Genomic DNA, 13,045 nt, shown 5'->3' on the forward strand with positions numbered 1-13,045 from the left:
TCACACTGTTAGATTCTCTGCTGCTGCTTCGCGCGATACGGTCTTCCATTCGCTCGTCTGTCAATCTGTGATTTTCCGGCTACGACAGCGATCGTTTATGGATGTAATGACTTATGGCTATGCCCCTGATACGCGTCGTGACCAACTGCCAGTGATGGATACCAACGTCTGTGCAGTTTCGCATAAACGCCACCGTGCGGTGAAGAGGCATTTTGAAGTTGTTGAGGAATGACCACACGCGTCGCAGACGTCACGCAACGCTGCATCCACGTACGCTGTACGGCCGTGATACCTGCCGGATCATCGCATCTGCATAAGGGCCTTCCATAAATGCGCACGTGTTGCAGACTGCGTTTTTCGCCCAATACATGCCTTTTGGTCAGACCTGATGCTTCGATTGCAGTGGGCACCGGTCCATCGTGGCCGCTCGAACGCGTCGAACGCGACTGCCTGGCACACGGTCAGCGGGACCTCATGGGAAATGAAAAACATTTATGACTGGCCTTACACAAAGGTACACGTGTTGTAGACCGCATCACGGATCCGCATAGGAAATGATCACACATTTCAACACTCACTGCTGCCCGGGCGGGACGCTGTCATTCCATTTTTCCTTATGCATTGCATTACTTGAAGCAAAGAAGCATGGTTTTGTATGGAGTAAGAGCGTTCGAGCTACATGCTTATGTGTCAGCCTAAAATTACGGATGATTTCACTATGTGACACTGTTCCAAATTTGAACGCGCCCTTTCCTGTTTATGTTCAAATTGATGGAAAAGTACTTGTACTCGCTTGCGCCCATCTGGCCCATCTCTATAATGAAAACAGTTCTGGGTTTTTTGTCACAACTCGCCACATTGAAGGGCCGGACTGGGAGGGCGGTCATTGCGTTGGATGGGAACGGAGGAAGTTGGTGGCACGGAGACTTTGCGAGCGCGTAAGCCTGCAGGAAAGGGGCCAAGTAGTTCTACAGGAAGACCACAGATTTTATTACGAGTGAGTATTTATGTGTGGATGCCTCAGGTCGTACGTACTTTATGTTCGGCGTACAGTAATGGTGGATATGATGCAAGGGGCGATTCCACCCGCAATGACGCTGATCTGCATTTTTTTCAGACCGGACCTGTTCGTCCTGTGAAACGATAATGATGTAGGTATTTCACTATTTGAAGACCTGCCATGACTGTGACCAGCGAATCAGATATGTCAATTCAAAGCCACAATGGTCAAGCAAACAACTTAGCTGTGGGAATGGCAATGGGTGCACCAAAACAGCCTGATGAAGTGAATACTAGGCATGCGTATTCTGTGCCTGGAATTCTCCATTTCATTCAACATGAATGGGCGAAAGTTTGAGCTGGAGAGGTCGAAATGGGATGTAGAGAGAGCTGAGCTACAGGCAAAGATTGCGTTTCTTCAGGGTGAGCGGAAAAGGTCAAGAAAACTTGAAGAATGATCTGGTCAGGAGGATAAAATGCTTGAGCATGCCCTCAAGCAGGAGCGTGCCAGATTTCACAAACTCAAGTATGGTGCAGAGCTGTCACAAGGTGACTTGAAGCCTGCTGTGTTTGATGAAGGCCAAGAAGATGCTGGAGAAGGGGATCAGCTGATAACTGCGAGCAGCAACATTTCCTGGAGGCAGGGGCGGCAGCTTCTCAGACAGTACTTGCATGAAATTGGCTACACTGATACCATCATTGATGTGAGGTCAAACAGGGTCCGCTCATTGCTAGGCCTAAAAGACAACAAAGATGGAAGTCCACCACCCATGGGCAATGATCCTGCAACATCCAAGGAGGATGGGCAAAGCAAGGCTATGTCTCAGAGCCAGGTGGCCCTTTTGGGTGAGGACATGCTCGTGAGGCAGAACAAGCTGTGCTGGCTAACTGCCATTTTCTCAATGAAGGTGGAGTGGAAGTAGATGACGGGGATGACGATGAAGAAGACTGGAAGAGTGAAGAGATAAACATAGGAAAACAGGACAAATCTCTTGGGGATGATGAGCGGGATTCGTCAAACATGGCCATGGCCCTGAAGTCTCTAGACTTTGATTTCAGCAACATCTCCATTGGGAATATGGTGAATCCATGGGAAGAAGGCGGGAGTGGGAGGCCCGCAGCCAGCAAAGACCCCAGTCTCCATCAGCCTGGCATGAGGATCAACTCAGCTCGGTATGGCCTGGAAGTAAATGATGACACCTTGGAAGAAATGGGACTGGGAGAGCTGGCCCAGCTGACTGTGACGAACGAGGCAGAGGGCACCTATGAGCCGGGGACATCCAAAGAGCCCTTCTCCAAGATGTGGAATGCCAAGTACACCCTGAGGTCCCACTTTGACAGCGTCCGGGCGCTGGCCTTCCACCCTATCGAACCCGTACTGATCACGGCCAGCGAGGACCATACGCTGAAGCTGTGGAACCTGCTGCGTACGATTGCCGGCAAGAAGTCTGCGTTTCCTGGACGTGGAGCCCATCTACACGTTCCGCGGCCACGTCGGCGCCGTGCTCTCCATCTGCATGAACCCAACGGGTGAGCAGTGCTACTCCGGTGGTCTGGACGGCACGGTGCGCGTCTGGACTGTGCCCAACTCCAACATCGACCCGTACGACGCGTACGACCCTGACGCGCTCAGCCAGACGCTGGCCGAGCACACGGACGCCGTCTGGGGGCTGGCGTTCCACACGCAGAAGACGCAGCTGCTCTCGTGCTCGGCGGACGGCACCGTCAAGCTGTGGAGCCCGGGCACCAGGGCGCCGCTGCTGCAGTCGTACTCGGCCGACCCGGCGCTCGGCCAGCCCAGCTCTGTGGACTTCGTGCACGAGGACTGCAGTCACATGGCCGTGGCTTACACCACCGGCCGCTCGGTCATTTACGACCTGGAGACGTCCAAGCCGGTGGTGCACCTGGAGTCGGACCAGAACGCTGCGGGCGCCGCCGGCCGCGACCAGATCAACTGCGTGGTCTCGCACCCGACCATGCCGGTGACGGTGGCGGCGCACGAGGACCGGCACATCCGCTTCTACGACAACGTGACGGGCAAGGCGGTGCACGCCATGGTGGCGCACCAGGACGCCGTCACCAGCCTAGCGGTCGATCCCAACGGCCTGTACCTGCTGTCGGGCAGCCACGACTGCAGCATCCGGCTCTGGAACCTGGACAACAAGCAGTGCGTGCAGGAGATCACCGCCCACCGCAAGAAGAGCGACGAGAGCATCCACTGCGTCGGCTTTCACCCCACCAAGCCGTACATCGCGTCCGGCGGCGCCGACGCGCTGGCCAAGGTGTTCGTGTAAGGTGGCGCGGCGACCGGCCGGGCCGTGCGGGTCAGCGCGGCAGAGGGATGGCGCCGGGAGGGTCAGCACGGGGGCGACGGGGGTCCCCGGGCGCGCCGCCGGCCCGGTCTCGCCCGACGCAAAGGTCACAGCCCCGCGTGAGATTAGTCATTGTGAGCGGCCTCGTGTGGTGGCCGCGGGCGGGCCGTGCTCGCCGGGGATCTGCCGTAGTGTCGGCTCGCTGTCCCGCGTGTAGGCTCCGTGTACGGGGGCGTAGGCTCGGCGCTGGGCCGCCGCGATGTGATTGTGTTGCGCTGCCGGCGTCCGCGCGCTGCCGGCCGCCCCTGCGAGACGACGGCCTGCGGTGTCGCTTTCGATCCGGTGAGGTCGGAGGAACTGACGGCGGACAGGCGCGACAGCGTTACCCGTCAGATCTTCCAGCCCCCCCCCCCCTCTCCCACCCCCGATTTCAGGTTGTTTTCAGACCGGCGCCCTGTTTTCTCGCTCCTGATTTTAACCGGCGTGTGTCGCTCCCAGTAGTGGCGTTTTAGCATGTGTCACCCATATGTCGTGGACAAATCTCTGCTTTAAGCGCGTGCATGCCCCTGTTCAATCCCGCCTATGATGCTGACATGTGTTCAGGTTTGTGTTCTGAACAATGTAACCACTAATAAACTGAGCAGTCGGTGATCGTACCCTTTGTGGATGATCGCATTGCCAGGTCAGTAGTTGACCTGCGGGTCTACTACACCCTCCACGCATGCATGGCATGCATCATGGATTTGGCACGTCACAGCGATTCTGTATGGCATAGTGACGAAAGACAAATAATGGCACGCGAACTCATCCGGGGATGCCAGCACGTCGTCGCCGCTCGCCCAGGAGGCGCGTCCACCCGCAGCCACCACTGCTCAAGGGCAGGCTGTCCGTAACCCTCTCCGCGTTTTCCAAGCGATGAAGCCCATGACACCCAACGGCTTTCATCTCCACCAGCTGCGCCGTTGGCCTGCAAGCGCTGAGCGCCATTAACTGCAGGCTTAATGAGCCACGTCAGTCAGCCAGTGTCACGAGCCGGACTGACTCACCGCCGCCAGCGGTGAGGCCGCTGGCCAGATGCAGGCCGCCAGCGGCGCTGCATCCCACGACGGCCCTAATCCCAGGGATGACGTCAGTCCCACCAATATTTATTACTGCGTCAACGGCCGCGCCACGTCTACGCCAGACACACATCGAATGCGACCCACGATGCACCGTGAACCGAGATGGCCACGCCGTTCGCAGTGCAGGCCACCCATCCGGAAGCTACTGCGTTGCGGGCGGGGAAACTTGACATCGATGCATTCTCCCCTTGCGTTCTTCCTCTTTACTCTTACAAAAGCCGGGCATCGCTCGCGTCACAACAGAACTGACCAGAAACAATGCGTTCAAAAAGCGCGTCGGCGGCGCGCGCGGCCGCGGGCGGTGGAGGGCGCCGCGGCAGGAGAGTATCACAGAGGTGTCGGCACAGTTCAAACCGCGCTTCGAGAGCGGAGCTAAAACGGCGTGCCCTGCGTGCGGTGGTCCCTGGCCCGCCGCACGCCGCGCGCAGCCGAGCTGAGAAACGTCACCGCCGTCCCGTCCGCTCTTGAGCACGAAAGGTGTCAGGCACGCTGGCCGTCGGGCAACTCAGCTCGGCTTGCGGCAGACGAAGAAGGACGAGTTGTAGCTCCAGTGCAGCATGCTGGAGCGGTTCTGGCAGTAGGCGGTGGGTACAGCCTGCTCCTCCTTCTGCGGACCGGTGCAGCCGGTTAGGCGTGGCGGGCGTGACTGGCGGCGGTGCCGCTCGCGTCGCCCGAGGGGGTCCCGCCGGCGGGTCCGCGGGGAGGGGCGACAACGGGACGCCGCGGGCCACGGGCTCCCGTCCGCGCGCAGCAGGCAGACAAACCTTTGGTCAGCAGGTCCATAGTCAGACATTATTCCATCCGCCGCTGCACCTAAGTCCTGTCAGTGGCGTCAGTACAGCTTTGTTCCACATCAAAGGGGCTGTTCACACCCCTCTCCCCTCCCCCGGTTTTGATTCACCACCGCCTTAGCTGATGAAAATCGCCACAAGTTCTAGAAAAGCCCACCGCAAAATCTCCCCATGCTTGGAGAAATCTGGCCATCTGGCAACAGCGGAACCCTATGCGGCTCCACTAATGTCAACAGATCAATAATCGAACGCGGGTCCAGCCAGCCCCCAGATGCGCAGTCCCATATCACACCGGTCAAACGGCAGTCTGGTCAGCGGGCCGCACTAGAGCCGCCCGAAATACTCCTCCCGACGGCCCCAGCACCGTGCCGCGGTCGGCTGACGTGCGTGCCTGCGCAGGTGGCGGACCTTGGGTTCAGGCCCAGCCTCGGGCGGCCTTTTCCCGATCGGCTCCCACCCAGGCAATGACGGCACCTGGAGACGATCACCACGCCGCGGCGGCGACGCTACCCCTGTCATCGACCCGCCCGCGGGCCTGGGCTCGATCCCGTCACATCGCCCAGGACCGCCCTCTGACCACTGAGCCCTACCGGCCGGCGCAGGCCGATCATCGCGCGCGATGCGGCGGCCGTCACGGCGGCGAGCGCGTGGTCAAGATCCCCCCGTAACGCTGCCAAAAAACGGACACCTCTGCAGCCTACAGCGGATCTATGTGGCGACAGTCTGGCAGTGCGCACCGGGACAAGCACTCGTGGTGAAGCACCACAGGTATACAAAATCCCCTTCACCTGGCTCGACGGGGAGGGGGAGGGGGGACTTACCTCAAACACAAACCCGATGGCCACGATGATGCTCTTGAGGTGCTCGTAGGTGGGCTCGATGCTCTCCTCGCTCGGCATGTCGGCGTAGTGGTACAGCAGCGGGCCCATGTTGATCCAGAAGCCGCCTGGAACGGGCGGCACCGGCTCGGTGACGGCCGGCAAGCGGAGGGGCCGGTGGAAAGAGGGCGTCCTCCACGCGCACGGGAGCCCAGCAGCATTCATAGACGCATACACTTAAGTGAGCGTTTCGCTCACAAGTTCAAGCCTATTATGCACGTCGAAACGCTATATATATATATATATATATATATATATATATATATATATATATATATATATATATTGGAATATTTTGGCAGAACTCTTTCTTTGATACATGCTCGATTAAAAATAACTGCTGACTCAGCATTGACGAGCTTTTTGATGCATCGTTCTAGTTTCCAGGCCTTTGACTTTGCGTCATCGCTTAGATTAAAGATGGTTCGCACAAAATTACTCATATATTCATCACTCCTTCCATTCTAACGTTTCGAGATCTTATCTCATCTTCGGAGAAGACTAAATTGCACACGAAATAAGTCTTGAGTTTTAAAGGATGAAAAATTATGCACTACCGTTGGAAAACATCTTTTGGTACGGAGAACATAAATGAAGCATAATGCTTATTACTATGCTTCATTTATGTTCTCCGTACCAAAAGATGTTTTCCAACAGTAGTGCACAATTTTTCATCCTTTAAAACTCAAAACTTATTTCTTGTGCAATTTAGTCTTCTCCGAAGATGAGATAAGATCTCGAAACGTTAGAGTGGAAGGAGCGATGAACATATGAGTAATTTTGTGCGAACCATCTTTAATCTAAGCGATGACGAAAAGTCAAAAGCCCGGAAACTGGAACGATGTATCAAAAAGCTCGTCAATGCTGAGTCAGCAGTTATTTTTAATCAAACATATATATATATATATATATATATATATATATATATATTCAATAAGCCGGCGTTGACACACCGTTACAGAGTGCAGCACACGACTTTGACACGCTTCCGACAACTGCACCGCATGAGACCAGCTTTCCACACATCACCGCGCACGCCGTGCTTGTCCGGACCTGGGCAGCGCCAGCCTCCCCCTCCCCTTAACATACAACACCAGCCACTTGATTTACATCCGGCATATGTTCCTTTCGGTCACGAGGTGACATCGGCCACCGGCACAACCTGTCCAATGACCGCCGGCCGCTCTCTGGCCGGGACGCGCCAGCTCACCCGGCCGAAGCACGCTGTAGATGGTCTCGATGAACTGGACCACGTTGTTGGCGCAGTCTATGAAGAAGCAGGTGGCCACGCAGTGCCACTGGTCGGGCTCGGTGTACACCTGGTGAGGAGGGGAGGCCCAATGCTCAGCCTCGACGGCAGCACATCGAGCCGTACCAGCCAGTTCACCATGGCGGTGTGTACGTCACCGTGCCCATAATACCCCAGTGACGCTGCAAGCTGGTGAGGTGACCCGGTCCCACCTGGGGTCAGTGCTACTCACGAGTATGTCACGACAAAGGCGTGGCTTGCGGCAAGCTGCCAGAATGTCGCGCGAGCAGCCAGCGTCTTGTGCTCGTGCTGCCATGCACCACGTGCGCTCGTTTTTTCGACTCAGCGCTTTAAGCACGGCAGCTGCAGTTTGATGTAAGCCACCGCGGGCAGAGGCCTCACATTTTAAACAATACACCTGAGGGAGTCCACTGTGAGATCACAAGCCCGCAGCGACCAAGCTGGTGAGCGCGCGACCCATGCCTTTCCAGGACCTCCCAAAAGCGTCCCTCCGGTCAGCTCCGCTTCCAGTACCCCCACCAGCCCGACAGCCGGTCGCACCTCCAGGAAGTCGCCGGCGGCCATGGAGAAGGGCGCATCGGCGGGCAGCTGGGACGGGTCCACGTCCGGGAACGAGACGGCCGCCGTCTGGTCGGCCGGCCGCAGGTTGTTGGTGTTGGTCGTGGCCCACGGGTGCAGCCGGTACACGTGGGTGCCGCGGCACCTGCGAGGGACGGCCGGCCGGCGTTCAGGGGCCGTCGGCACGGCCAGAGCGCCGGGCGGCGAGCGGCGCGTGCCCAGCACGCGCGGCAGGGCAGCGAAGCAGTCACGGCGGCTAACGTGACCGGCGATCAGTGTAGAGCCTCGCATGGACGTTTGGCGGCGCGGCACTCTGTGCTGGTCCATACCTGGGGCGCTCGGGCAGTGCAACACGGCCGTCACATGTGGCGACGGATTCCAAGGACAACCATCCCCTGCTCGCATCCCATGTCTATCAGATGGGACCGGAGCGGCCCAAGCACTGCCAAGTGCTGCGAGAATCAGACCGCTTCGGATCGCTTGGAGTGACATCCCTGCAGTAAAGCCGAACCGCCAGCGTGCTCTGTGGCCAGCTACAGCCCCTGAACCGCCTGCAGTCTAAGGCTACCTGATGCGTACGAGCTCGGGAGAGACAGGCAAAGAAGGGAGGTGGCACTTCACGCGACCAAACTGGTGAGAAAGGTGCCACTCTCGCCGACAACGCGCGCGGCACATCCCCAACACCGCCGGGCGGCCGCTCCCACCTGTTCAGCACGAAGTTGGAGGCGAAGAGCATGAACAGAGCGAACTCGTTTCCCTGGCAGGCGTAGCCGAGCTTGGCGATCTCGAAAGCCAGGCGGCCGAGGCCGGCGCCGGGCACAAGCACCTGGATACTGCTCCGAGGCCTGTCAACCGCGCCGGCTGGGTCACTGGCGGCTGGAGGAACAGGGCACCGGAGGGGACGGAAGAGGCGCGACTAAAGCGACGCACTCATAGTTAGTCGTGACGTATGGGGACTGGTGAGCACACCTGGGTGCATTCGTTCGGGATGGTCGGCCAGAGTGGATTCCTAACACTTCGTAGATGTGTCATTCATCAGTGTCTCGAGAGGGGTTTAAAACCTTACTGCAGCCCTGCGTTGCCTGCAGATCTACTTCCAGCGGACAATACACAACGCATGGCAATGGAAATTCCACCGACAACAGCACATTTGCACCCAATTAAACCACGTCTGCCATTAACCTGAACCGCCAACAACAAAGCTTACACCACACAACAAAACTTCAACAATCTTCAGCGACACTGAAGTTCATATCGAACAGCCCGTTTTTCCAGAGTCCCGCGCCGCAGGGAGACCCAGCCCCGCCGGCTCCGTTTCCGCGTGCGGTGCGCCCACCCATCCCCGGGCGGTAGGTCGGAGCCGGCCGCCACTCACGTGTCTCCGGCCGGGAAGCGGTGGCAGATCTCGTCGATGATGGGCTGGTAGCACTGGCGCCGCTCGGCCTCGCCCTCGGAGCTCCAGTCCCGCACCACCTGGCGCAGCACCGAGCTCACCTTGTCCATCTCGGAGAGGGTCGGCCGGCCCAGGCCGCGGTGCTCCTACCGGCCGAGACCGTGCTGAGGCGGCAGCCCCCCCACCGGCGTGGGAATGGGGAGCGGTGCAGCCGTGGGGTCACAACGGGCCGAGGTTTTCAGCGGAGCAGGGAATACTGGCGATCGCCGGTGACAGCTGTCCCTTTGCTCTCGGATGGGGGACTCATGGGACGTGCGGAGAGGCGAAGGAGCATCTCACAACGTGGGGTGCCAAAACCAATTCTGGAGTAGATTTTTAGATTTAATGAGTCATCAATGGGTTAACGCACATTCTCGGGAAGTACAAATGCCGTGACACCCACGGACCGCCCTCTTCCCACAATCTTACGCCCATAGATGTGAGGGACATGGGGATGAGCATCTTGTTATCAACATGTGATCAGTATAACGCGCCGAACACATCGACGACAGATCTACCTTCCACAAACGTAGCATATCATTATGAAAAGTTGATTCACCCCATCCAAAATCACCCAGCAAACCGGCCAAAGAGCTACCCTCGCTCATGAGATCCAGGCTGGGAGCCGAGACCTGGCTTCTGGACTGTGAAAAGCCGCCGCCGCCGCCGCCGCCGTCTGGATACGAACCCGCTCATCGTGTCGACTGTTCTCGAACATGCTGTCCACGTCCTGCAGCACCAGCTTGATGATCTCGTGATTGTGCTCGATGCAGACGCGCAGCTGGAGCAGATGCTCCGAGTAGTCGGCCAACAGCTCGCGCTGCCGCTCCTTCATGGCCGCCACGAATGCCTCGTTCTTGTCGATCTTGCCGAGGAAGTGCACCCTGCGGTGACAACGATGGAGTGGGCATGCTGAGAGGCGTGGGGACACTTATATCACGAGATCTAGAGAAAACACGACATCAAGTTACTGAGAGATAGTTGACAGTTTTTATCACAATTTATTTAGCATGCACACAAAATGAATGGGAACCAGATTGTGTCAACAGCCTGAAAATCCTGACACTTAAGGCAGACCCAAAATTGGGTGTCAAGATCAGACCTGTTACTTTCAAAAATGACAGTTTACAAAATAAAAAATAATGCAAACAGGGTTGGCACCTAATCAAACCATTCACCATCAACTTGTGGAGCTGCATTATACCTGTACATGTTACATACTTGTAGTATTTGAAAGCATTAATAACCCTCTGGAAATGTTCCTTTTCTTCAATTTCCTGTTCAATATGATCCTCTTCATTGTGGCCATTAGTTGCAGCTATCTGCATGCAGTCATCCCCATCTGATTGCTTCAGCCTGTTCATTTTAAAATTTTAGGCTCCACCTTTCAATAACCACCTGGGGGCAGACAACCAGCATAGCAGCATATCAGCATATCAGTCAGACAATAAAGTGGATTAAGGTGAATCCATGTAGGGATGCATGCCTGCCAACACATGCTGGGAGGAATGGAGTTTGCCATTTAGTTTCAGCAGACACAATTCATCTCAAGTGAAACAGCAGCAAATCAGTCAGGTTCAGTTAAGGCTGGGCTGGATGGACAGTACAGCCCCATTTGCAATGCTTTGTTGCTATTCATGTTATCAGCCAATGTCAACAGATGGAGTGGCATCTCCAGGTTATCATACAATCTGCAGCATGGGCCCATGCCTATTGCATCTTTTTGGGGAATAATTCTGTCTGAACACTCAATATGGGTGTCAAAGTGTGCCTCACATCATGATGCAAAATAACACACTTTTACACCTTTTGGCACTGCTGAACAGTGAATGATGCAGCATAAGTGACAGAATGCATAGCACAGTGAGCTGGTGCTGGCTGACATGTGCAACAGTAAAATAGTATATTCTTGATGGAAACTGGAGGTCAATATAATGTAAGCTTCTGCTCATGAACTGCTACTGTATGAAACCCTCAAGGTGACAAAAGCGGATGATGTGATAGCATTAAATTGAACAGGACTGGACAAGACCACACACAACCAAATGAGAGCAGCTGGAACTAGATGGGGCAGGACAGAACCTGATGGGGTGAATAGCACTGGATGGGATCAAAGAGGATTGTCTGGAACTGAAAACAAAGGGTCTTAGCTGGACTCCACTTAAAAAAATCACTTAAACAAAAATGCACAGCTTGGTCTGGCCCATTTTCTACATAACCTTTAAAGACAGCCCAGACTATCCATGTCCCATCCAGACCAATCTTCTCAAATCCAAAACCATCCAGCCTCATATTACCCATGCTGTCCCATCCAGGTTGTCCTTAATAAACAACTGATCCCTCATGACCTGTTAACTACATTTTGCATAATCCAGCAGTATCACACCACACAAGCCGCCAATGCACAGTACCATTCAGCACCAATATGCTTCCAGCAAGCAAACCTAGGTTACCATAGAGTGGTGTGCACAGATCAGTTGCCTTTGTTGATCCAGGTGGTAATGGTAATAATCTGGAGAATAGCATGTCTGCATATAGTGCCTACAGATATAAAAAACATATGCTTCCTAGTCTTTCAAGGTGCAAAAGAAAACAAAGTGGAGGAATGAGCCTCATAGGGCTCTCCACTATTTCTGCCCAGTATAACATATCTAGTTTCTGCTCAGAGGACAAACTTCCAAGACTGTTGACTGCTTAAATTGTCATTTTTATCTTCTCTATGAGCCAACAAGCCTTTCCATTAATGGGGGCTGAAGCATGGATATAACACTGCAAATGTAGTCTGATATATGTATAATAGCTTTTAAATGACTTCTTCACTTTTGTACACTGCTTCAAGTCACAGAAATAGTGTTATAAGATATTTCTTTTGTCTCTACCACCTACTCTGATGTAGCAAGCTTACTGTTAATAGTAACACTTGAATCTTTTAACTTTTAATCACAGCAAATTGTTCATAACCAACAATCATTATGCTCCACCACACACCTAGCATCTGTTAATACAGATATTGCAGGGTGTGCCATGCAGAGGTACATCTAAAAAAAGCCAGTCGTAGCATGACATGAAAGCTGCAGCAAGTTCCAAGTCAGCAGAATAGAGTGATACAGTCCCTGAAGATCATCAGACAGGATAATTCCTACACACTGAAACAGAACAACACTGAGGAAATGATTCAGATGCCAAAAACATTAACAACATGTCTTTTAGCTTTACAGTAGCCCAAAAATAGGCATTTAAAATTAATCCCTGCCTATATTACAACCATGAGGGGAAATTAGCAGAAACCATGAACATCGACATGCACTTGTAGATAGTATGGGAAGTCACTGATTAAAAATACAGAATTCCTTAAAAATACACCAGAATAATGAACATCCTCCTTCATTATGATACACCATACATCAGATATGGTGTGGTAGGCTTTCCGAAAGTATCAAAGATAGTCCCTTACGACTCTGAGTTCAGACCCAGGCAGTCTACATGAACCACGTTCCGGCGTCAATAAAACCAGAAACGCAAGTTCTTCCTAATCTGTCAAATGATTCAAGTTACGAAAATTGTTACCCAATCTCAGCTGCCTCCCAACCGCGCGGCGCTTAACCCCCACTCTCACCACACGAGCCAAGAGCCGGGTATCACCCCACACGGGCCAAGAGCCCGAAGTATACAAGCATCTCAAAC

The 13,045-nt window shown here is 54.5% G+C and overlaps 2 protein-coding genes across 2 annotated transcripts; one reads left to right on the forward strand and one right to left on the reverse strand.

Annotated features, from left to right (window-relative positions):
* Positions 1–1,306: 1,306 nt before the first annotated feature.
* Positions 1,307–3,622, forward strand: LOC119098306 (striatin-3-like; the record flags this gene model as incomplete). Its single annotated transcript, XM_037221227.1, is given in 6 exon segments — positions 1,307–1,348; positions 1,350–1,430; positions 1,432–1,468; positions 1,471–1,856; positions 1,859–2,452; positions 2,454–3,622. Coding segments are annotated over 6 exon segments (1,980 nt in total), but the record flags the coding sequence as incomplete, so codon positions are not given.
* Positions 3,623–4,449: 827 nt separating this feature from the next.
* On the reverse strand, positions 4,450–12,984 carry LOC119099113 (carnosine N-methyltransferase). The gene is made up of 9 exons (XM_037222194.1): positions 12,929–12,984; positions 10,583–10,759; positions 10,050–10,245; positions 9,305–9,468; positions 8,634–8,774; positions 7,912–8,074; positions 7,312–7,420; positions 6,045–6,169; positions 4,450–5,039 (listed from the first exon to the last, which is right to left on the reverse strand). The coding sequence occupies exons 2-9, from the start codon at positions 10,723–10,725 to the stop codon at positions 4,938–4,940; spliced, it is 1,143 nt and encodes a 380-aa protein (XP_037078089.1). The 5' UTR covers positions 10,726–10,759; positions 12,929–12,984; the 3' UTR covers positions 4,450–4,937.
* Between the last annotated feature and the right edge of the window lie 61 nt (positions 12,985–13,045).

Source organism: Pollicipes pollicipes, unplaced genomic scaffold, assembly GCF_011947565.3.
Source record: "Pollicipes pollicipes isolate AB1234 unplaced genomic scaffold, Ppol_2.1 Scaffold_4740;HRSCAF=5597_pilon_pilon_pilon, whole genome shotgun sequence".
NCBI classification, from domain to species: Eukaryota; Metazoa; Arthropoda; class Thecostraca; order Pollicipedomorpha; family Pollicipedidae; genus Pollicipes; species Pollicipes pollicipes.

Bases quoted from the DNA above. Each gene is read 5' to 3' on its own strand.
- LOC119099113 (XM_037222194.1), bottom strand. From the start codon at position 10,725: ATGAACAGGCTGAAGCAATCAGATGGGGATGACTGCATGCAGATAGCT. The intron at 9,469-10,049 runs GTTCGTATCCAG...CTCGGCCGGTAG, and splicing joins ACAGTCGACACGATGAGCGG to GAGCACCGCGGCCTGGGCCG. The intron at 8,775-9,304 runs GTGAGTGGCGGC...CGCGGTTGACAG, and splicing joins CGCTTCCCGGCCGGAGACAC to GCCTCGGAGCAGTATCCAGG.